Source organism: Molothrus ater, chromosome 9 (assembly GCF_012460135.2).
Source record: "Molothrus ater isolate BHLD 08-10-18 breed brown headed cowbird chromosome 9, BPBGC_Mater_1.1, whole genome shotgun sequence".
NCBI classification, from domain to species: domain Eukaryota; kingdom Metazoa; phylum Chordata; class Aves; order Passeriformes; family Icteridae; genus Molothrus; species Molothrus ater.
This window is the reverse complement of record NC_050486.2, coordinates 25,083,870-25,108,221: the sequence shown is the minus strand read 5'-3', so window position 1 is coordinate 25,108,221 and position 24,352 is coordinate 25,083,870. Positions and strand designations below refer to the sequence as shown.

Genomic DNA, 24,352 nt, shown 5'->3' with positions numbered 1-24,352 from the left:
GAGGAAAGTACAAAATTAAAAGCAATAATTAGGCAGGTTCATAAAGAGTTTAACAGTTGACAAAAGGAAAGTCACAAGGAAAATGAAGAGCACAGAACACCAGTAAAGTTTAAGGGACATGTTTTCTCAGTTACTGCAGGATTGCAATGCTGGGGAGACAAAGGGAAGCTGGTAAAACTCGTGCATATTGTGTACATATGGTGAGGAGAAAGAGCAGCATTACTGGTTTTAACAAAACACTGAAATTGGTGTTGATCAAAAGCAAGATGCAGGCCAACAATACTGTTGTTTTAATGACTAATTACAGGGTTTCTTGTGTTTCAACAGAAGTTACCCAGAACTGTACCTGTACTGTTTGGTGTTGGAGTCTGGTTCCCCAGCGATGCTACCACAGGTCCCACTGGCAAAGAGGAGGGTCTCTGCTCTGACTTGCACAGCTGAGCAGGTTCTAGGGGAGATTTTGACATGTTAACCCCAAAATTCAGAAGGAGATTCCAAATTATTTCACCTCACCTCCAAAAATCAAATCATTTCCTACAAAAGCCATACTTAGGTCCTTTTCTTTATTAACCAAGGATGGCATCTAAAAAAACCTGCAGTTGTTAGGCTAGAAAACATTTGCCTTTTCTGAAAGTTATAGTTTCATTTTTAAAAAGTGTTAGAAATGCAAACCAGTAACTGAGAGTAAATAAAACAAATCAGCTCATCCCCAGAACCAGGCTGGTGAGAATTCTCTGTGCCTCCTGCTCCTGTTCAGCCCCTCTGAGCTGAGTGTGCAGTCACTGCTCTGGGTGGCTGTCCCCAGCCCAGCTGGCAGTGTCACAGCCTGGGAGGGGCTGTCCCCAGCCTACCTGGCAGTGTCACAGCCTGGGAGGGCATGGTGCTGATCCCTGATGGCTCCAAGGGGCTGGGCTGATACACGGCGTCCACGGGGTTGATGGTGCTCTAGGCAAGAAAAAGAAAACCACGTTATTTTTTTCCCCCTCAATTAAAACAAAATAAAGCACAGATAGCAAGAACATTGTGAGCATGAGAAATGCCCAAATGCAAGAGAGTGAATTCCTGAGAGAGGAAGTAAAACACAAATTGACAGTTGAGGACATGAGAAATACTTTTGAGGTGGGAATATTTTGATTCTTTACACAGACTGCACAATAAATTGGATTTGATGCAGATTTGAAGCGTCCTATAAAGAATTCCTATTTCAGGTTCTTGCTTCTGGTATGCCACCCAATGTCCATTAATTAATAATGCATGCAAAGAGTGGAAAGTTAGATGCAAATTATCCGGCCAAAATAAGAATAGGTAATCAGTATTTAAAAAAAAAAATTTCCTCAAAAATTCATTTTGCAGATCAACCCATAAATCAAAACAAGAATCATCAGCAAGCTTAGAGCCATGAAGCAGCTTTGTTGGCAAAATTCTTCCCAAAGCAAGCTGACAGTGTTCAGTGCAGCTCAGGAGAGGACATCTCAACCTACTTCTGAATGTGGGCACCTGGAAAATGAAGGACCAGGTCCATTCAATGCTCCCAAAAGTCACTGACTTCACTTGATGTCCTTGGCTTTTATGCATCAAGACCCTTGGAAATCTGAACTGCCCTGTCCTTAACCCAAAATATCACCTAAGCACTGTTTGTTATTTATGTTTACACACAACCACCTGAACTTCTTGGTTGTTGAGTAAAAGGCAAATAAACCCTTTTCCAAGCACCTTGCAATTTAAATGCCTAATCTATCAGAACTATGAAAATTTTTGCTCAGTTTGCTCAGAAATTCAGTCAGTATGTTCATCCCTATCCTCTTTTTTACACCAGTATTTAAAAGAAGTGTCTACAACTGTTCTCCTCTCCCTTTAGTCCATTCATTTCTATTTGCATTCAGACTGAGGGAAACAGGCTCATTTTAACCTTCTTCCCATTTTCCTACTAAAGGCAGATTCCTTTCCTGCCTTCTTTCCCAGTTACCTGAAATTCAGACCTTTATCCTACATTTGGATGTTGGGACAATGCTCTCAGACACATGGTGTGGTTCCTGGGGCTGTCCTGTGCAGAGCCAGGAGCTGGAGCACTATGATCCCTGGGGATCCCTTTCAACTCAGGACACTGTATGACTCTAAAAATCAGTGAAAAGTTCTATTATTTTTTTTTTATAGCACAGGATTTCTTTAACTAAAAATAGAACAGTTATTCTCTGCTTATCACTAAAAAAAAATCTCCATTAAAAACATCCATAAAAGTAGCTTTCTAAAGTTCCACTGGCTTTACTACTCAGTATACAAATAATCAGGTACAGGTGCTATCACTCCACTGCATTCCAGCATAAAGGCAATGTCCTTTACCCAGTACTTCACCTCCTTGTGGAGTCATGTGTTCAACACAGGAAGGTCCCTGTCCCACAGAGTTCACAGTTTAAAATGATGATCCCATCTTAAGAGTTAAGAGTTAAAACCCAAGATGGCTCTATGATACACAGGATGCTGTTGCTACCTACATCTCCTTTATTTTTTAGGGAAACTAATAATCCACATGATACAGAGCACTGGTATGATAAAGAAAGAACAAAGTAACTCTGATTTTGTATTCAGGGCTGTAACCTCATCCTTAAACAATTCTCCATACTGCACCAAGAACTGGAGTTTCATGTTGGATATTTTGAGGGATGCCTTCATGAGCTAGAAGCAGCTGAAGGCAGACCTGAAAGTCTCCTGCTCTGAGTCTAATAACAATTACACAGAAACAAGACTCATCCCACCATGGCAGCAGACAATGATTGTATTTCTGCCTAAGTTTAAAGTGAAATCCTGACCTTTAGCCCAAGGTGATGCTGACCTCCCCAGAGTCACAATTTTAGACTTCACAATCACTGACCCACAGTTAATATATCCTTACAGAAATATTTTATCCTCCCCAGTACAGGCCAGCCTACAGATAGTGAGATCAGTGGCTAATCAAATTCAGACTACACCAAGCTGCAATATCTCTATGCAGTTGCTGAGTTGCAGCCCAGATGTGCAGGTCACTGTGCCTGTGGAAGTGCCTTCCTGCACAGCTTCTCTTTTCCAGGGGACATCACACAAGCTGTTCCCTCACACCAAGATCTGAATTATGTTCCATCTGCAGGGCACATAATAATTCACCTTATTTATGATAAGCACAAAACTGAAATATGCATGTGTACCTTAAGTCCAAGGTTCACACCAGAAAATCCAACTGCTAAATCTGTTTGTAGTGGACAAACAACCAAGGCCTGGGAATCACTGACAGCTCTAATGAAAACACATCAGGATTTTTAGAATTTTTACTGAAACCAATCTCCTATTAAAAGTATCTGAAATGTACTCAAGTGACAAAAAAAGAACAAAGAAAGAGAAACCACGTGTGACCAAAACCAAAAATGACAGAAGTTACATTAAAAATGCAGCAGTTCTATTAAAGAAGAAACATTGCTTAGACAGACATTACACAACTCTGCATCAAAGGAGCAGCACTGTAGAAAAGACAAACTACTGGAAGCACACGGAGAGCAGATCTATTTCCTACACAAAGACACTTCAGACAGAACACAGAACTATTTCTATGCCAGTAATTTCCCTTTCATCTGTTCACATGGCAGATTTTTATCTAAGTGTTCAGTCACAACACTGCTGCCCGAGACACTCCACACAAAAGTGACCACTCTATCTTCTAAAGACAAGGGTTAGCCAACCTCAGGAGCTAAGGACTCGACAGGAATTTTAACAAGACACTGGAAGCAGTAAATTAGAGAAAGGAAGAAGCATGTTGCAAAGTGAGTGGAAATTCAGGTCTCTGTTCACATGTTCTGCAGAATTAAAAGGAGATAAAGATTAGATTTAAACTTACTATAAGTCCATTTGCGTGCTTCTCCTCATTATTTTGGTCCTTAAGGAAAAAATGTTAAAAATATCAACAAAACAATCTTGCATGACTTATCAGTTCTGTGCTAAGTGAGAACAGTGAGTTTCCCTCAGGAATGTCCACCTTTCCAGCCATAAAATGTTCCTCATCATGTGAGACAGTAACTGAACTTGGAGGACACAATTCCACTCACAGTCCCTGCACCTCTGAACATCAGCATTTTCTGAGGGCCTGTCCACATGAGTGCAGACCATTTTAAAAATATCCTTTCTGTACTGCAGAGTGCAATTCTGCTTTATAATATGGGTGCTCCCCAATACCTAGGAGCTCCCCTAAATATGCTCTGCAGCTCCTGTAAGTCCCTGAAAAAATGAAGTTCTCAGCTTCTGTGATTAACACACAAAAAAGGGAGAGGCTTAAGTTGAAAGGTTTCAACTTTTGCTTTTTGGCATCCACTATATTTTAAAATGCTTTAAGATCATTCACTAGCTCAGATTCTGGTTGTTTTTTTTTTGCCCAGAAGCATAAGTGAAAGAGCAGGCAATGTAAAAAACATCTGTCCTCAGGGGAATGGCACGAGCAGCAGACCAGTTAATGCCAGTCTGAGCCAGCACAGTTTGAGCACTGAACAGCACCAGTATAAATTCTACTGAACACTAAGCCAAATCTCTTCCCTTCTGCTGCCAAGTTCATATTAGTCAATACATCAACCCATAACCTTATCCAGTGTGAACCTCAAAACTTGTCTGCAGAGTATTCCCCTGGATTTCCAGTTACAATTGAAAGGAACAAAAAAAAAAAAAAAAGCTGTAAGAAGTATAAAGAAAATTGGCACATATTTATGTTTTGATACTTAATACATCCTTCCTTAGCTTATACAGTTGGCAACAGGCTGAACAAATTTCATCTCTGCTAGTTGACATTTTTCAAGTCTGGCTTTCCATGATAAAAAGAACACCAAGGACAAAAAGTTCCACTGGGTTGCAAATTTACAAAACACATAATTTTTTTCCCAACACAAAAAAAACCCTCATGTTGTGTCCATAATCTTAAGACCTAAGATATAAAGCACAAAGATGCTGCAGGAGCACTGGCTGATGCTTGCTCTCCCACCTCAGTAATGCACCAGTAGCAGCATCACTGAGGTAAGGAAGGCAGAAATTCCACAAAACTGGGCAGGCAAGACTGCCAGAAATGGAGTGGAAAAGAGAAGGGAAGGATGCAAAACTAAATATCTAAATTATAAAAGGTACTTCATAACACATATATCACATATATTTCTAAGACTGAGTTCTACCACATCACTGGCAGAACATTTCATGTTTTTTACACCACACACATCAGCAGGGCTGGACATCTTCAGCTGCCACACACACAAAGGGGACAACACAGGCCAAATGCTCCACCTTTTTTTTTTTGTATATTATTTTGCTCCCACTTTGTTTATTTTGACTGCTTTTTGATAAGCAATGAATGTATTATGACATATTCCTGCTTAGCTGGTATTTAGTTCATTATTTTGGAAATGCCATGAGTCACTTCAGTATGAGTGGTGTAATTACAGACTATTTACCAGCAAGTTTAATGAAAATTTAACTGTCCAAATATTAACACAGGTAAAAATCCATGAAACAGAACAACTGAACACAATTAAAAAAAGAAACAAAAGAAAACTCCAATAAACAAAAGTCCAGATTTGCCTCAATGTTCCAAATAATCAACATAATAAATGGTCATGTGTTGGAAACAGAGCTCTAAGTATGTAGAGAAGTGGTAACACTATCAAGGTACAGATTGGCAAATCTGTCTGCTAGTGAGAAAGGCACTGTAAAAGTAAAGTAAAGTAAAAGGAAGTAAAAATGGGGTGCAGGGTGGTGTTAGGATGATTTCCTTTCAGCAGTGTCAGTCAGCAGCCATACCTGCCCTACAGATTTGGGAAAAAAAAAACCCTGCAGAATCTTAAAAGGTCTCTAATGGAGAGCACAAAGCCACAGTCAGGCCCAGCACGTTTTTACACAGAGATTGCATCATACACAAGCAACTTGCAGAACTCTGGGGAAAAAAAACTCCAAACCCCTTTGTATTATAAATTTTCTACAGCAGCAGGAAATCAGGATACTAACACAGTTAATGGAAAAGGTGTAGGGGAAAGGAAGACAGAATTCCCTTGCAGTTAAAAAGTACAGTTGCCTGAGAGACAAAGAAGGTGAAGAAATGAAGCAGGAAAGAGGTTATTAAAGTACTGGGAAATTTTTTTTCACTATATGTGGATCAACATCTTGCAATTAGCTGTGCATAAGGCACCCCTTTAACCCACCTTGTCTTCAACAGCTCCAAAAGAGCTTCAGATTTGGTTTAGCAAATAACCAAAACAATAAACCCCCACTCCTTGGTGGATAAACTGAGCTGTTTACACTGGTTAATATTTAGTGGTACTGAAAGAAGGACTTCAAGGTCTGATTTAGTGCAACAAAAAGCAACTGTCAGCACCTTTGGGGGAGTCAAATTCCACGTGCCTTTACACTCCCATGGCAGCTGGAGCAGTAAAGTACTGAACCTGACCTAAAGGACTGCATCTGCCACTCCCAGCTTTGTCCATTATCTGTAAGTCACCTAAAGAACTTCAAAATATGTTTTAGCATCAGCACAGGTGGTCACATTTGTCTGACTCCCAATGAACTCAGAGCAGGATTTGATATTCAACAGAAACAAGAAAGATAACCCAGTTACCAGCTCTGACCAACAGCCTGAAAAGCAGATTATAACTCTGCAATTTCACATTTGCTAATTACATAGCAGAGATTTTGAAAAAGAGTAAAATTTCATAGGAATTAAACCCCTGTGAAAATATGAACTACTAAATACAATTATACAGTAATTAAGAAAAAATGAGCTAGTAATTCCTTGCAGTTTGTCCAACAGCTTCCTCAATACAGCAAATCACATCTAGATAAGAAAATCAGCATACTACCATCTAACCTATCTACAACTGACTCCATCAAATCCCTAAAAAATGACATTGTCAGTATTGTCTACTGGCTTCACTGTGCTAAAACACCTCTAAATATACCCAGGACTAAATAACAGCAAATTAAATACTGAAAGGCTTTTCTTGTTGGCACTACAGTGAAGGATTGAAGTAGCCTCACTGCATGGTAAATAAAAACTGCCCTAGCTCCAAATTCATGTGGCACAAAACTATTTCAATGTTTCAACCCTAGTGCTTGTAAAAAAGTTTTGGTTTTGTACAAACCTGTTAATTAACAAACAGTTTCTTCACAGATTCTTAAGTAATAGATATGAAAATTGAATTTCCCAAAACATACACTGATCCTTTCAGTGAATGACTTTGGATCCTCTAAGAGTCTAAATACTTCAACTTTCATTGCACTCAGAATTTTGTACAACATATCTGGCATCTAAAATGAACACTAACAGCAGTCTTGCATTCCAAAGCCACAAAAAAATAGTTGATCCAGAATTACAGGGAAAAAAACAATCGAGGAGCCCACACCTGTATCTGGATAAATCAGAATGTGTTCTGAGTAGATCAGCCTGAAATTCTGAAAATATCTTTATTTCTTTGCAAAATATCACCTCCCTCCACTTTGGTCACAAGATACAAATCAGCAGTTCATAATTCACATATACTAAATAAAGAATGCTAAACCTGCAAGGGCAGAATCTGACAAATAGACAAATCCAGAACTCCCCAGATTTTAAAATCCAATGAAACGTGCAGGTGAAAAGTGTAAGTGCATTATCCACACTGCATTCTCAAATGAAACAATTCTAACTTCAAGAAGTTCCAACATCATGATGAACTTCAGACCTGTGACAGACCTTGCCAAACCAGTTTCACTATTTCCATCATCCTTCTGCCCTTTTTATTTGTTAGCCACACTCTTAAATGAAGCAGAAAGAAGGGTTTTGTTAAGTTCCTGTTCTGTCAACCTGACATTTGTCTAAGTTCTTCTTTAGTCCAGTAGCAAACTCTGCAAAAGAAAGTTTATCTGAAAGAAAACTCAAGCCAATGTGACTGTTACCATGAGCATTAGTAGGACTGTCTGCTGTGGAACTCAGTCTTTCAGAAACTTCATTAAAATAAAAGCAGAAATCAACTTATAATTGTTTTCTTGTTCCTGGATCATTTAGAAGGCACTTTTAGGTTTCAATTAGATTAATGCTGTATCACTAAAATTCAGAATAGTTTACAGTGTACTTACTTTAGCAATCTGTAGCAACACAATGCAGTGTTTTATTGATTCTACCATGCTCTAGGAAAAGAAAAATATCACAAAAAAATTGTGTTACTATCCCTTATTATTTTGTATTTATTGGTTACATACAATATTGGGTGTGAACTAAATGGACACTCAGTTCTGTTGAACTCCTGCTTTCCCTTCCCCATTTTTTTTTTTCAAGAGACAAAAGCACAGCAGCAGAAAAGTGAAGTTTCCAAAGCCACACAGAGCATAAAGCCAGGCTGTCAGGGTGAAGTGGAGGTCAGCTCCAAACCCCAGAGTGCTGCAGGCAGGTAAATTATCAGGGAAGAGAGGCTCAGAGAGCTGGGCTTGTTGAATCTGCAGAGGAAAAGGCTCAGGGAGGCCTTTTCAAGGGGGATCAATATCTGACTGGGAAGGCAGGAGAGGGCAGGGCAAGACTCTTCTCACTGGGGCCCAGTGACAGGAAAAGCAATGGCCACAACCAGAAATACAGGGAAATCACCTTAAACAGAAGAAAACACCTTTTATTCTTTTATGGATGATAAAACACTGGAACAGATTGTCCAGGGAAGCTGTAAAGCCTCCAGCCTTGGAGTTACTCAAAACCCAAACCAGATTTGGTCCTGAGCAACCAGTTCCAGCTGATGGTGCTCTGAGCACAGGGTGGGACCACAGACCTGCAGAGACCCCCTCCAACCTCCACTACTCCATGATTGCTGGACTGAAACCTGAACACAGCACCAGAACCAGCTTGTCTCTGCCATCACAATGTTGGACTTAATATGGATTCTCATTTTTCTGTAAAAAGGTTTTAAAAACTTCCCAAACAAAAAAGGGGCGAATTTCAGAATCAATATATAAGACTTACAAAAATTAAAGAAACTTACACTGGTTGTTTCTTTGAGACCTTCAATTTTCTGTAAAAGAAAAATCAAAACAGTGTGATTAAAGACAGAATTCCCAGCATCTGGTTTGACCTAAATACTGTATAAACACAATATTTTAATTTTAAATTGGAGGAGGGAAAAAAGCCCTAAACCAACATGTTAAAGACTATTTCCATATATAGACAATTTGCAAGACAAGACTGAAGTCAAACTGATAATTCAAGCTTAAAGATGACAAGGTTAAGAATTTCTTAACAGTGACATTTACCCATTAAAAGCTATACTTCCTTTTTGCATAACATCAACAAAAATGAAATGCAGCACGAAGATTCTAAATTCATTTTGTATCCTTATAAAGTGCACTGAATGGTGGCACATTTCAACACTATTACACCAAGTGACCATCATTCAAGTACAAGAAACATTTGCAGTTAAGCACAGCTTGAAACAAATCACAGAAAATAGCAGTGCACACATGTTCCTGCTCTTCCCACGCCTCCAGTGAAAGTGCATCTGGAAATGTGCCTACTGAATTTTATCTAGAAACACTGGTCCATCAAGGTTTCCTGTGTGGAGCTGCACCTCAGGCATGCAGAAGGCATCTGCATGCCCTGCTCCACAGCAGCGTGACCTGGGGCAGCAGCAGATGCTTCCTGTTGATGTCCTTGGCTCTGTCTGCAGGAGGCAAAATCACTAAACTGGGCTCAGCACTGAACCTCCACTAATGCAATTACAGGAGCTCTTTGTTTTGATTAATTTGAGTGTCTCATGTGACTTGAGTCACAATCTTCTTGACTGTTGAATAATCCAAGTGTGTAAAGGATCCTTTCCCTGCACCAGGCATTGCAAGGAAAAGCCTGAAGCATAAGAACAGAACATGCAGCTATAAAAATCCACAGAAATGAACAGTCCCAATTTGTGGATTAAAAAGAAAACAAATGCAGTGACAGCCTCTCAGGCAATTCCTGGGGGGAAATTCTCAGTTATGCTCTAGATAAATTTCTTATGCTCTAGATATTACTCAAGGGATGCTGTCTATTTTCTTCAGGATTAATTGGCAAGAGCTGGCCAAACAGAACCCAGATTCAGCCCTTCCTACTAAAAACTGGAAACCCTGGATCATGTTTATCTAGGATATATCATATGAGGGATGTTATACCATGAAGTTATATTTGCTCCTGCTGCTAGCAGAGAAGCATGCCAACAGCTAAAAATCCCTTGGCTTTGTTTTTGTTTGTTTTTCACGTCTCAACGAGACTTCCAGTCTAAACTTTATCAGCACATATCCAAAAAAGCATTTTAAATATGACAGCATAGAAGACTTGAGCCTTTTAGCCCCAAAATAGAATAGGCAATGCACCCAAATACACACATCTTGTTGGATGAAAGATGATGCAGCTGAAGGAGATGATGCAGTCTCAAGGCTGTACAGCCAAATGGAGGCAGCCATCAGCAGCTTTGATCATTCTTTACTCATTTTTTCCTCCACTTGTTATAGAGTATTTACACACCAAATAAACTGAGATCTCAGTCCCTTCAGTGACATCACCTTTGCTGAAAATAAGAAAGTGACCTCAGGCCATGTGATGCAATTTAGTGAAGTTGGTTTCTCCCCACCCATGTGTAATTTTCCAAACAGTTCACTGAGACATTGTTGTTCTTACACAGAGGTACAGACAAAAGGGTAATTTTATCAAAGATCACATGGAAGACTGAAAGGGAAAAATCCTCAAGACAAGCAGATTTCTAAGGCCTTTCAGTAAATCATAGAACCACAGTTTTTCCCTCTTGGAAATGAATTCTTTGTGAGCTGGCCAAATTAAGCAGTGACAGGTTGCACTGATCCAGTATTTTTCACATTTGTGCTCAATGACCACCTTGCAAGAACACAGCACATGGAACTTTGATAATTTAGACAAAACTGTAAGGAAAACCATAAGCAAGTATGTTGAAGATAAAACACGTTACCAATAAAAAAAAACAGAAACAAAACCTCAAACATTTACTACTAACATCTATCACAGTTTTCTCTTTTCATCATCCCTAGTCTGTGAAAAATGATGAAGATAAAATTTTAGTAAGACAGTTCCCCTGGTTTCAGTAATGAATACACATATTTTCATCTGACACATCAATTTCCTGCAGATCTACATCTGCAGAATGCAGATTTACAATTGCAGAACACAATTTGCTATATTTAATCTAATCAAACTGCAGGCTGCTGCTGAAACTGCTCCCTCTACTTGCTGCTCATTGCGTCCCCTTGACATCTGATTTTTTAGGAAATCACTGAGAAAGCCAATTTTTCCTCATCCAACATGATTTTTGCCTCACTCAACCATCATGTGACTACAGAGGGATCAGCTCACCCAGCACAGAGAGGCAGCAGAGCACAGAGTGGGAGCTGACTCATGGTTGAAATCTGTAAGGAGCAACCCAAATCTGTGTGCTCAGCCTTGGATTTCCTTCACAAAAAGCACTTGTTTTGAACCAAACAGCTTAAACAGGCTGCACTTGCCTCCCAAATCCTGTTAAGGAATGTCAGCTTTGTTCCAGCCTGCAAACATGCACCTCTTTGCTATTCTGGTGCCTTAGAGTGCTCCAGTTTTCTTCTCTCTGATGTGTGGTCAAGATAACTCCACCAAACTGAAGAGAAAAGCTGTGCTGGAGTTCTCAGCAGTAATATTGGAAACACTGTAAGAAAGCAAGGTCCTGTCTTGTCTCCACCTTGAACCACCAGCACCCTCAGATCAGATCACACCCCCCTCCTCCTTCCCCTCCTCTGCCATCAGACACAAACATTGTACCCCACCAGGAGATCCAGCAGAACTGGAGCACTGCTGCTTGTGCATGATCCCCCAGGCCCTGCACTTCTGCCAGAACAGCAGTGCAGCACAGGGAATGCATGAAAATCCCTGCATTTGCATCAGGCCTACGTCTGCACTGTCTTCATCCAAATTCACATCTCAGAAGGAAGATAGCACATCTCAGAAGGAAGATATCCAGGAGATCTTGAGGCATGTCAGAACACCTATAACCCGTGTCACCATCTCCAGAAAACCAAATATTCTGTAACTAAAAGCCAGCTCATACAATGCTCTGTGAACTTGCAAAAACAACAGCTCAGGTTTGAAATCCCTGGCCATAAACAGTTGCAGAACAGCACTCAGCTGCTTGGGAAGCACTTAAAATTCAAATATCCAAAAGTTGTTTCCTTGGAGGAAAGAACTATGGGTTTGATGGAAGCACCCTGCAGATTACACTCCACTCATAATCTGACAGCTGAACCATGCTTCCATAAACAAACAGGGAAAATGCCAAATACTGTATCAAAAAACCTCTCAGTACAGGCAGAGACAAAAGAATGCTTTGTCAAATGTTCTTCATTTTTAATAGAGAATAAATGGAATCTGTAGTAATAGCAATCCTCATCAAGATTTAAAACCAGAGGATGCCAACCTCTTTGAAACGAGCCTCCTCCTTTCTCTATGAAGTGAATCCATCTGTGCCACAGATACCTTGCACAGACAAATAAAGAAGTCAGCACAACATGTGGGAAGTCTCTAGGGATTAGGAGACAAGAAAGTACTGCCTGATCTGCAAAGCAGCATCTGGAGGGAGGTCAGAATTGAAGGACAACTCTTCCCAGTAAAACACACTGAAGGAGAAATACAAAATCCTTAGACCTGACTCTTGTGGTCACTTGTCTACAGATTAAACACACTGACAGAGAGGTACTTCAAAGTTCTTTTAAAAGCCTGTACATGAAAAAGAGCTCCCCAAGACACCACCTAACACATCAGGTGAGATGAATAACACTTGAAAGGTCACAACCATTATAAAGAAGTAAAACTAAACACAGAAAACATCAAAGAGTTTTCAAAACAGGAACCAAACACCAGGAGAACACAGCTTGTTTTCCACAAGAGACATTGAGGGAGAGAACAAGGATGAAACACACCACTACTTCATGATATCAAAATTACTGCATTTGCTGAAGAGAAGCAACTGCTCTGTAACCAACCCTTCATAAGGAATTGTTAAACCCCTCCTCCACACACACAAATTAATCTATGAAACCAGCAGCACACTTAATGCCAAACCCACACCACCAAAGGAATGTGCCAGCCTTTCTTAAACAGTGCTTGAACTGACAGAGCTGACTGTGGCATGGAACAGGAGGGGGTGCAATGAACACAAACCATTTAACAAATTACACCCTGGCTTAAAGAGCTGTGCTCCCCACTACTACATTGCTGACACCCTCATTCCAGTGAATCAACTGTGGTATTCTCAGACTCCCAATGAGTCACAGACCTACACAGGATGCAGATTGATTATGTGAAAGACATGATTAGGAGTATTATTTTTTTGCCTTTGGAATAGCTTTGTAATTCCTACCAACATTTAACACTCATCCTTGTTAAAGACTAAAAAATAGCAAATTTAAGTTAAAATGCTTTCAACACTGTTGGAAGCATTTCAACATATGGGATAGCAGAGGAGCAATTACTTCTGACAGACTGAAACCTTTTTAATGTTATGACTCCCATTATTACTAAATTTTTTTTTTGCAAACTTAGTCACAACAAACTGTTGTAAGTTACTCTAATTGCTTGAAGTGATTTTGACAACCCAATAAATGTGTACTTAGCATTTTTACTACAGCAAACTGATGCACAACACCACCTGATAGACAATTTTTAAGACAAAATGTACTTGCTTTTCTTTGTTCATCATCTTTGCAGTTCTGGAGTTTTTCATCAAAGAGCTGAAAGGAAGAGAGATACTTGTGAGAATACTGAAAGGGTTATTTTTCCACATAAAATCAGACAGAAACACTGACATTTCAAAACCGAAAACATTTATTAAGGATAAAGTCACACAACCCTGGTATTAGGATCCAAAGCAGTTCTGGCCTAGTATTTCTTTACAGCATTTGTGATAGAAGAGATTTTTAACTAATTTCTCACATCATCCCATCCTGCAAGAGATCCCACAGCTAAGCCTGACAATTCTACCATGATTTGAAGAAAAAGGTGAGGTTAAGGAACATAACTGAGCTCATGAGAACACCTCCAGCTGCCTTTCTTCTATTTCAGCAAAAACCTTTAACCAGAAGAACTTTAACTCTCACCAACCCTTCCAGGTACCTTGATTCAGGTACATGATCCAAATCATGTAAGCACATTTTCTGGGGAAGATATGACTTCCTAGCATTAATTTATGCTTATTTTCTTAAAAGTGGGATATGAGATGCAACAAAGCAAAGTGAAACAAATGCTCACTGAAGAGCCTGCATGTGCAGTTAACACAGGCTGAGCTGAAAGAGTTACCAAAGGCCTCTGAGGGCACTCTAAGGTGCACACACAACCATGAAGCTGCTCAAGGAAGAGAAAAGACCATGGGTAATGCTGAAAGTTCATGACATCCACCCTTGCAGCTTGGAGAAGAGGATGTAATTTTTAGGAAGTGAGCTGCAGCTCTCCACTCAACTGCCTGCCTCAAACCTACTCGTGTGTTCCCTTTCCCTTGAGGGCTGATTTCTAGTTCTAAAAATAGACTGTGATCTTGGTCTCTGTCCATCCTCAAACTGACTCATCTTTCATTATTAATTAATTTCTATCCCCCTCCCCCCAGCTGGCCTAAAATAACAATTAGAAGGTGTAAAGATTTAAATACATTCTGTCAGTGAAGTGATGGCTCCAGAGTGGCAGAAAAGACAGCTCCTGATCAAGTCTTTGCAGGGCAGCTCTGAATTTTGTTTGCATCTCTTCTGCCTACCTTCGTTTTTGTTGCTGTGCTCATCCCCCTCTCCACCCTCCCCTCCAACTGAATTTTTGCTGAATATCCCACATGCAATACTTGCACATTATATCAGGGGAAAAAATCCAACCCAGCAGAACTGAAGCAATTTAACAGCAATTTTAATCAGCTGAGTCATGGGAAAAAAGGTGTCCTAAGCAGCAGCAAAATTGTTTTTCTCAATAAGGTGAGTACTGAGAGATACGACCTCATTGTTCCTTGCAGTCCCATCTATTCTTAAAATACAAAGTTTGAAAGAGCTGTATTGTACAACACTCCTCCAGAATGCTTTCACTCAAGGACAAAGCATGGATTATCCACCACCACTGCAACAAAGTCTGAAACTATCTGTAACTGTAGTTACACATCACTTGACAACACCTTCTCAAGATAGAGTCTAAAATGCTATGAGCAACACAATAATTTAATTATGTTTTAGCATATTTAACCTTGCCATTTCCATAAAAGTTGTATAGAAAACAGAATCTTTCAGCCACTGTAAACCATTTTATCTAAATATGCTTGACATATTCTAATTTTTAACAATCCTAAGAGAAAGGCATTTTCATCTTGAGTGACTCTCTCTGTTGAGCTTCCTTTCAACCTGGCCTTGAAATCCAGCCTGACAAACAGACCCCCACCACAATAAATGCAGCATTTAGTTACCATACCTTCAACTGGTCTATCAAGATCTGTAAGTAAGCATCAGCCTCAGTAAGTTTCTTGTCAAAATCATGAACGCTGGGAACAAACCCTGAATCCACACCCTAGAAATAAACAAACAAACAAAAATAAAATATTTAATTAGTGTCTCACAGGAGAAAAAAATACAACAGCAATATGGTTTTGCCTGCCATCTGACTGAGAAAATGCTGCCTTGCCTCTCATCCTGCCACGTGCAAACACAGGCACACAGCTGAACACATTTGGCTTCTCTCTGCAGCTAAATCAGTAGCAGTAAATTGCTCCACATTTTCAGAGGGGGTATAATCATCACACACCAGAGTATTTCATTACTGATGATTGAACAAATCCTCTTAAATTACACTGATTAAAGTTTCTTTATAAAATATAAAGGAGAATTCACATTTTTCTGAAGACTGTCTTGTGATTCCATAGCCTCCCACTTCAGCTAGGGAAGCCCAAATCACACCCAATGGGATAACTGCACTTTTCACACTTCACACAGTATTGCTCAACTCACAGCTCCTAGCTAAGAACTGCTAAATCTTTTCTTAAATACCTTTGATCTGAAAAGTTCAAAATCATTAGTGCTGGTCACCCTAGTTCCTTTACAGCTAAAATGATTTGCATCTTTGTCACTGTATCTGAATTTTGACACTTAGTTGCACACACAGTACCAAGGACAATGAATCAGTGCAATGAGAATGATTACTTTTATATTTTCTTGCTTGGAAACTTGTTTCTCCCAATAATATAACACTCAGAACACACTTCTGTATATAACATCATCTCTATCTCTAAACTGATACATCATTGATTTAAAAACCCAAACAAATTCCCACTGGGATACCACATCTTTAATTAGAGGATTCTTGATGACTTCTGCCTTCATGCACATATGCTATGTAAACATATTAAAGGTTTATTTATATAATACCTTTAATGTAAATGGAACTGAGAAACAAATACTGAAGTTGGAAAAAATTGTACACTGTAGGATAAACATATATAGGAGAGAAAACCCATGAAGGATAAAGAAGCAAACATCAGTTGTAAAATAACGCAATCCTGAGGACATCACAGCAGTGACAACTTTGCTACCAGCCTCAGTATTTTCACACTGATCTCAAATAGGACAACTTCAAACTCTGCTGAAACCATCAAGTGCTGTTTGAACTGCTGAGCATCTCAAGAGTCTGAGCATGTAAAGATCAACCAGTGGAGAAAAACATCCCACATGGAGGAAGAGAGGCACTCTGTATTTGTAAAGTTCCACATTAGGGTAGCATTTTCTTTGGCATTGTTGGCTCTGTCAGAACACACAATTTCTCTTATTTTTGTATGATGCTGGGCCATCATATTAAGAGTTTTATTGATGGCTCTTTAGAGGTGTGAACATTTTTGTGCATTAGTGGAATGACTTGCACAGCATCACACACAGCCTAAAACATAAACCCAGCTAGTGACTGTAGAAAATATTATTCTTTATTCATTTGCTACAGATGGATATGCAGATCTTGACAACAGCTCTACAGGAGTCCATCTCTCCATACAGCTGGGTTTGTAATCCAAAAAGATACTTCACCTGTATTAGACAGCCAACACCAGTCAAATTTAGAAATAGTGTTGTGAAACAAGGTGGAGGGAGGAGAAGATGAGGGAAAAAACACCACAAAACAAAACATTTTGACTGTGACAAAAAAAAATTCAAAAAGCACTGAGTTTCACAAGTTATTAAAACAACTAATAGGCAGAAGGGAGAGTGCTCTCGACCCAGCAACTTCTGACTCTCCCTCAAACTAGCTTAAATTACACTGAAACTACATCTGAAATGATGTGAAATTAGTATTCAATTTCCTTGTTGAAAATGGAATTGTCTGTACAGCTACCAGCAAAACTCTTTAGTTCAGCAAATGGTCCTGCAAGCTCAGTTAAAAATTCTGGAGGTCAGGTTTCATATACCAAACCACATACAGGAAATTTCTGAAGATACTATACACAGAAATATGGTTTTACTGTGCATGTTATCTGTATGCTGCATCAAAATGCTGATTTTTATTTCAGTCCTCACTCTATGACTATGAACACATAACTATCTGATATTTTTAGTGGTGGCTTAAGATAAAATGTCATTCTAAATTTCAGGCTCTTAGAACTAAGGGAAAAGCTGATCAAAACATTCAGTGTTACAACTGAGCAGACACCCACACAAAACACAGAGGGAAAATTGTAACCTAAGAAGTTCTATTTGAAAATTAAAACTTTAAACAATGTAAAAAGGAAGCCATAAAACCAGGTAAAGTGTCAAGCTGAACTTAACAGAGATGAAACATGAGAATAATTTTGCAAAGCACAGGTACTTAAAGCTGCAGCACCTTACTAGTTTGCTCTTGGGAAGCTGAGATGAAATTTGATAAGCTTCTCAGCAAATTTATTAGCCTGTCTTATATGAGATTAGGTTACTAATTTAAGTTCTCACATAGTTTTAGAATTGAAAACCAAAAGACACTCGGAAAAGCTGAAAAGAGCATAGAAAAAACAGTCTGGATAAATAGCAAACAAAATCAATCAGCATTTCAAACCCAGCAGTAATTTAGGAAGAGGAGATACACAAAGTGCACATTTGCATAAGAAATGCTTATTTCTTGATCTTCTGGTCTCTCAAAGCCACAGTAAAGGTAAAATAGGGACCCTTTCTCTCCTACCCTGCCATGAAGGAAATGAGGCTTCAAAAGGAACAGGTGAGCAGAGTCACTAGAATGGCATTTAACAGCTTGGTAAACTTGGACATTAGGAATCTGCACATCTCAACGAGCAATCAGATTTTTATGAGGAACTTGTAAAATACACTGCTCACCTATTCACAGGCTGACAAAACAGGCTGCCTGCAGACATTGTTGAACCTCCACCCTTGGAGGGCAGAGCTCCAAACTCAACTGGATTTGACCTTTGACAACCTGATCTAAAGCACAAGTTTGCCTTCAGTGAGAAGGTGCTTGGAACAGTGATTTCCAGAGGTCTTCTCCAGTTGAAGTCATCCTGTGATTCAAAGAACAGGAATCCAGACTATTACTGATCTTCAGAAATACACTGAACTCTTACTGTCAGGACCTATCTGAAGTAGTATAACTTGTTTTTCCATTGAGTAACTATATCTTTTTGTAAATACACTTTATTAACCTCAAATAAAGACTCTGTGTTCATGTAAGTTTAAAAGAATTAACAGATTAAACAGCTGCAGAAGGGGGTCATTTAAAAAATTTTAGTCTGACCACAATCTTCCAAACCAAGAAGTTTGGTGTCAAAACAAGTAATTTGATGTCTGACTGCTCCCCACCAAGAGGGAACAAATATCCTGATACTCAAACCATACTGATAAAAGAGAAAAAGGTACCATAGCATTCTTTCCCTCATCCTCCCTCCCTCCCACAACTTCTGGAACGTCCCTCCCCTTCAGGACACAGCAGGAGCTCAGGGCCCAGACTGTCCAGGGCCATTGTCAGTGCCAGTGTGTGCAGGAGGAGGCAGGGCCCAGCAGCACTGACCAGCTGAGATCAGTGCCCAGGGGGATCTCTGTGATCCCAGTGATGTGGAGTGACCACACAGGATGGTTTGCCTAGGAAAGGCTTTCTATGCTGCTCTCGAGTTCAGTAAATAATTTGCATGCTAACAGTCCTGCAAAATTATTCCCTTCATACACAACCCATTTTTTGGAGGAGGTAAACAGGAGGGCAACAACAAAACATAACCTAATTAAAAATACATCTTATGAGCCTTATTTTCACTACAGAACTGCCAGCACCAAGGGAGTTTTGTGTTGTTTCCTTGTCCTCCAAATTACAAGTCACACATATCTCTAATGCATTTGTATTCAAAACTTGTCCATGCTGAGAAGTAATTCAGCCTAATTTAAACCAGTTCTTTCAAACTCAGATGGGATGAAAAGATTGCATAGTCCTTAGAAGAAGCATACCAGAAATATTCAACTATATTTCTCAAATAGAAGCATTAGAATAACAGCTTTCCTGGGGGAGGAAGGCAGAAAGCTGTACAGAGTGGAATTTCTTATCTTTTTGAAGACACTTCTACATTCTTCATCTAATTAGGATTCCAAATCCAACAAAAAATTCCTGTGTAAGTTAGTTTGAAGAAGTGAATAAGAATGTTTTCTTTTCATCCACAATATCTCATCAGAAACACAGTCCCTGCCTACATGCTTGATTTTGATGAGCTGGACATTGCCTGTAAGGACCACTGATAGAAAATTGAAGAAAAACAAGAAATGAACTTGTAAGCCATTAAACAAGGGCAGTTTTCTGGCAAAAATAACTCTTTTTTTTTCCTCTGCTAGATTTTTATGCAATATTTGAAGCTCATATATTTGTTTTCAAACACATTCTAAGTTGTGGAAAGCATATGACCCTTCCAAACAGAATATTGCAACTCTTAGGAAAAAAAAAAAAAGGCTCTACTTTGCAAAACACAAAATGCTTAGCAAAGACTGTGTACCTGTAGATAGTATCAGATCTTCAAGGAGAACAGAAAGTTCAGAAGACAGAAACATTTACACACTGATGTAAAAATTCTCTCTTTAAAGCGTAAGTTACAATTCTGAAACCTCACAAATACCAAGTACATCTTAGAGTCCCATTTCTTTACCTTTATAACCTATCACCAGTGCAGATAATGCACATGTTCTAGGGTATTCAGGCACTATCTGATTATTTCTTTAGCAAAATGTGGAAAGGGCAGCATGGCTGCCAACCCTATGCCCTCCCTCTAGTACTTGTAAAACATCTACACTGGATATACTCTTAATCTAAAAGAGCCTGGTTTTAGCTTTATGCAAGAACTCTTGACTCACAAAAGGAGCAGCACTGAAAAGCCAGTTAATAACACACAATATATTTAGAGTGTAATATAGTTAACACACAAGGAAGTTTTACTCTACCTCGTGTTCTTGCTCGCAACTTTAGAAAGGTCAGAAAAAAATCCTGGTTAATGTGGTACTAGGTGAACTGCTACTATCAACATTTCACAAACACTTTGCACCAGCATAAATGAAGAGGAAACAAATCAGTTCCCCTGCTGTTCACTTTAGCCTTCGTTCTGCTCTTTATTTTGAGTCAGCACAAACATTTACCTTGTCACATAAACAACTCAATGTGGAAACTAATCAGGGTTAAAAATAAATGCAGAGAGAGCAGCAAGAAAAGCAATTTTAAATTCCAAATTCCACCCTTCTTGCCACACTGCCTCTTCCCTTTTGCTAGGAGAAGTGAGACAGGACTGCTCCCAGAAGCAGCACCAACTCCTACATTTTGGTGAAGCCATGGTGTCAGTCAGTGTTTAAGCCATTGAATCTACTCTTCTCTAAAGCCAGCATAGAGTCACATATTAGAATCAAGTTTTCTTATCATTTGCTACTTAGGAAGTAAACATCTTGTTTAAATCATGGAATTATCAACCTAGAAAGCAATTAATTTTCACTTAATTCCTTTCACTTTAATGGTGGTTAGAAATTGCTCACCTTCATGATTTCAGTTCATTTGTCTCTACAGAGGCCACTTAGAGCTGAAGTAAATTGGTGTTGATCAAATAAGGAAGTAACTGTGTTACTAAAAGACATGAGCTATCCATTATAACTCACGAGACAATTCCAGAGCCAAATTCCACTGCCCAAAAGCACTTGTAGCTCTAGGGTGCTGCCAGGGTGTACCTGGCAGGCAGCAAGGAAAGCAGGACAATGAGAAGCATGTCCTGTCTGAATGGGACTGCTGCTTGACAGAAGACTTGCTCAGCTAGACTGCTGCTGGGGAACTGAAGAAAAAGTGAGATAACTTCTCTCCCCACACAAACATGAAACTTTAGCCACAACATGCCTTCACCCCAGGCACACCCTCCCCTTTAAGTGCTGTGGGTATGAGGCCAGTGCTGTGCTGCCACTGCAAAGCCACAGCCCTGCTAATGCCACAATAGTAACAATTTGGGGGGATAAGGGGAAAAACTCTGCGGGGTTCAGAATGGCATTTCCAGTAGTGTCACACCATCTGTTCAATGACTTTTCCACAGACAAAGCTAATACTAGAACCACTATGTGTATTTTTAGCAACAGCTTTAATACAAGTGCATACGAAAACACAGCGCATTTCAGTTTCAAAATTCAAACAAATCAGGCTCCAAGTGTATCTGAAATGTTTCCTCCCTATCGTTGTTCCCTGTGGATACAACATAGCTAACTGTCAGCCCTCAGGACAGTTTGGGTCCCCTTATACATTCTATGTATTTATGACTCAGTTCCTTGCCTGTAGCTCATTTTAGGCTTGGGGGGAGGGGGGCAGAAGTCTGTTTCATTCTGTGTTTCAAAAACACTTCCATTATAAATAGTGAAGGACAGCACAGCAGAACATTTAGGCAAAAATAAAACCAGCAAGATTAATCAGACCAGAGAACACAGAGACACCACTTCACCTCTCCATCTCGCATTAACTCGTAATCCTTCCTGATTTGGTTCACACAGCACACGAACCCCCGGGGTTTGGTACAGTTCCTCACAGCTCAGATGAGTTTTTGGTACAGTGAAGTCAACTTTAAGTCTGACTTTCAAACTTGAACACTCCTATACCAGCACAGGCAGACTGAAAAGCAGCATGGAAATACGAAAAAAAGACTCTGAAAAGATAAAACATTTCGGGCAAAACCAGCTGCCTAAAGGTTTTAAGTGACTGTCAACCACGTGTTTAGTTAGCGAAACGAAGAGCCTAAGAAAATGCCTTTACAGAAAATAATCTCTGCCGCGGCACTCAGACCCCGCCATCCCGCTGAGCCAATAATCCCCCAAAGAACCCGTCCGACTGTTCTGTCCGAAGGAAAAGGAAAGCGAAACAACAACACCAAGCGCACGAAGCGCCGTTTGTTCAAAGGCTCCTGAAGCCAAGGCGTGTCAGACCATGCGGACAGAGCCTCCCTGCGGGCACCCGGCACCGGGCGCCTCTCGCTGCTCCCGGAGCCACCCGGGCGCTCCGTGTCCGCTCCCGCTCCGTCCCCGCCGTGCCCGGGCGGGGCAGCGCCAGCGCCGCTCGGCCGCCAAGGGCAGGGGCTCGCTGCCCGCCCGGGGCTGCCCCGAGGGACTCCCGCAGCCCCGACCCGCGGCCCCCCGTACTCACACCGGCCATCCCGCGGTGCTCCGAGCGCGGCGGAGGAGCGGGGCTGGCCGCCCGCCCGCCGGGCCCCGGCAGCGCCGCCTCCAGCGGGGCGGGAAGGGGCGGGAAGGGCAGGACCCCCCGGCCGCGGCCCCGCCGAGCGCGTCACCAACACGGCGGACGGAGATTGGAGCGGGGCGGCCCGGCCCCGAGAGCCGCGGCCGGGGGAGGGAGGGAGCGGGGAGCCCAGCAGTGCCCGGCCGGCCATGGAGGCGCGGGGATGTTCCTGCTCTGGTTCACCCCGAGCTCGGCCCTGCCATGGAGGCGCGGGGATGTTCCTGCCCTGGTTCAGCCCTTGCTCGGCCCTGCCATGGAGGCGCGGGGATGTTCCTGCCCGGGTTCAGCCCGTGCTCGGCCCTGCCATGGAGGCGCCGGGATGTTCCTGCTCTGGTTCACCCCGAGCTCGGCCCTGCCATGGAGGCGCGGGGATGTTCCTGCCCGGGTTCACCCCGAGCTCGGCCCTGCCATGGAGGCGCGGGGATGTTCCTGCCCTGGTTCAGCCCGTGCTCGGCCCTGCCATGGAGGCGCGGGGATGTTCCTGCCCTAGTTCAGCCCTTGCTCGGCCCTGCCATGGAGGCGCGGGGATGTTCCTGCCCGGGTTCAGCCCGAGCTCGGCCCTGCCATGGAGGCGCGGGGATGTTCCTGCCCGGGTTCACCCCGAGCTCGGCCCTGCCATGGAGGCGCGGGGATGTTCCTGCCCGGGTTCAGCCCGAGCTCGGCCCTGCGAGCATCCCCCCAAACTTCGGCCCCTGTTCGTGCCGCCCCCGCGTCCCGCCGGCGAGGGGGAACAGAAGGAACAGCACACTCCTAAGCCGTGAAAGAAAGAGGTTTGGCAAGGAGTGCAGCCGTGTTTCATTCTGAAATCGGTTCAGCAGCTCCCGTGGCAAACCTTGGCAGCTCCTGAACGGGGGTGTAAGTGAACACTACTCCACCGACCCCACAAACAAGGGCCAGAGAGTAAAAGGTTTCATGACCCGTACACTGAAGAAGGTTCTTGAAAATGAGTGGTGAGCACACAGCAGTGGTCCACAAAGTATGACGCTCCATGGTGAACATATTTACAAGGATGGAGGATATGTTTCTTATACCCAATTCAGGTTTTTTAATTATTCCCTCAAACATTACTAGATAAATTACTAACTTGGGCTTTTTTTTTTCTCCTAAATACGCCTTACTCGTTTGAAAATCTCCAGGAACGTGAACAGTTATGTAATGGAAAATAGTTCCATTATTAGCTGCTATAATGAAAGCTATTTCCACCAATATAACTACACTCAAAATTTCTAGAGAGCATGGAAGTGTACATTTTGATAAAACCAGTATATATTCTGGTGTTTCATTCCTTGACTCTGTATCTCCATGTCATAAAAAGTCTGCCAGCAGAGAAAACAGCACAGATTCCTTTAACTTCATTTCAAACCTTAAACAGGACCAATCACATTAACCTATTCACTTTCTAAACTGAGGATAGGGAAAGAGGCATCCCTTGGGAGCGAGCTCAGCCCTTCTACGTGCACATATTGCTCCCTAGGTAATCCCTGTCTCCTCACATCCACTGCAGAGTGGGGTTCTTCAGCCCTTGGTCAGCTACAGTGTTCAGAGGGGAAGATTACTTCTAACATACCCATGGCACAGTAGGAGGGGTAAAAGCTGACTGTCAAATGGGAATTT

The 24,352-nt window shown here is 41.3% G+C and overlaps 1 protein-coding gene across 1 annotated transcript in view; it reads right to left on the bottom strand.

Annotated features, from left to right (window-relative positions):
* The window catches only part of OSBPL9 (oxysterol binding protein like 9), a 57,484-nt gene that overhangs the window by 8,073 nt on the left and 25,059 nt on the right, over positions 1-24,352 (bottom strand). Inside the window, 7 exon segments of the mRNA XM_036387485.2 lie at positions 347-448; positions 852-945; positions 3,863-3,901; positions 8,104-8,154; positions 8,991-9,020; positions 13,714-13,761; positions 15,467-15,562. Coding sequence (XP_036243378.1) covers positions 347-448; positions 852-945; positions 3,863-3,901; positions 8,104-8,154; positions 8,991-9,020; positions 13,714-13,761; positions 15,467-15,562 — 460 coding nt within the window.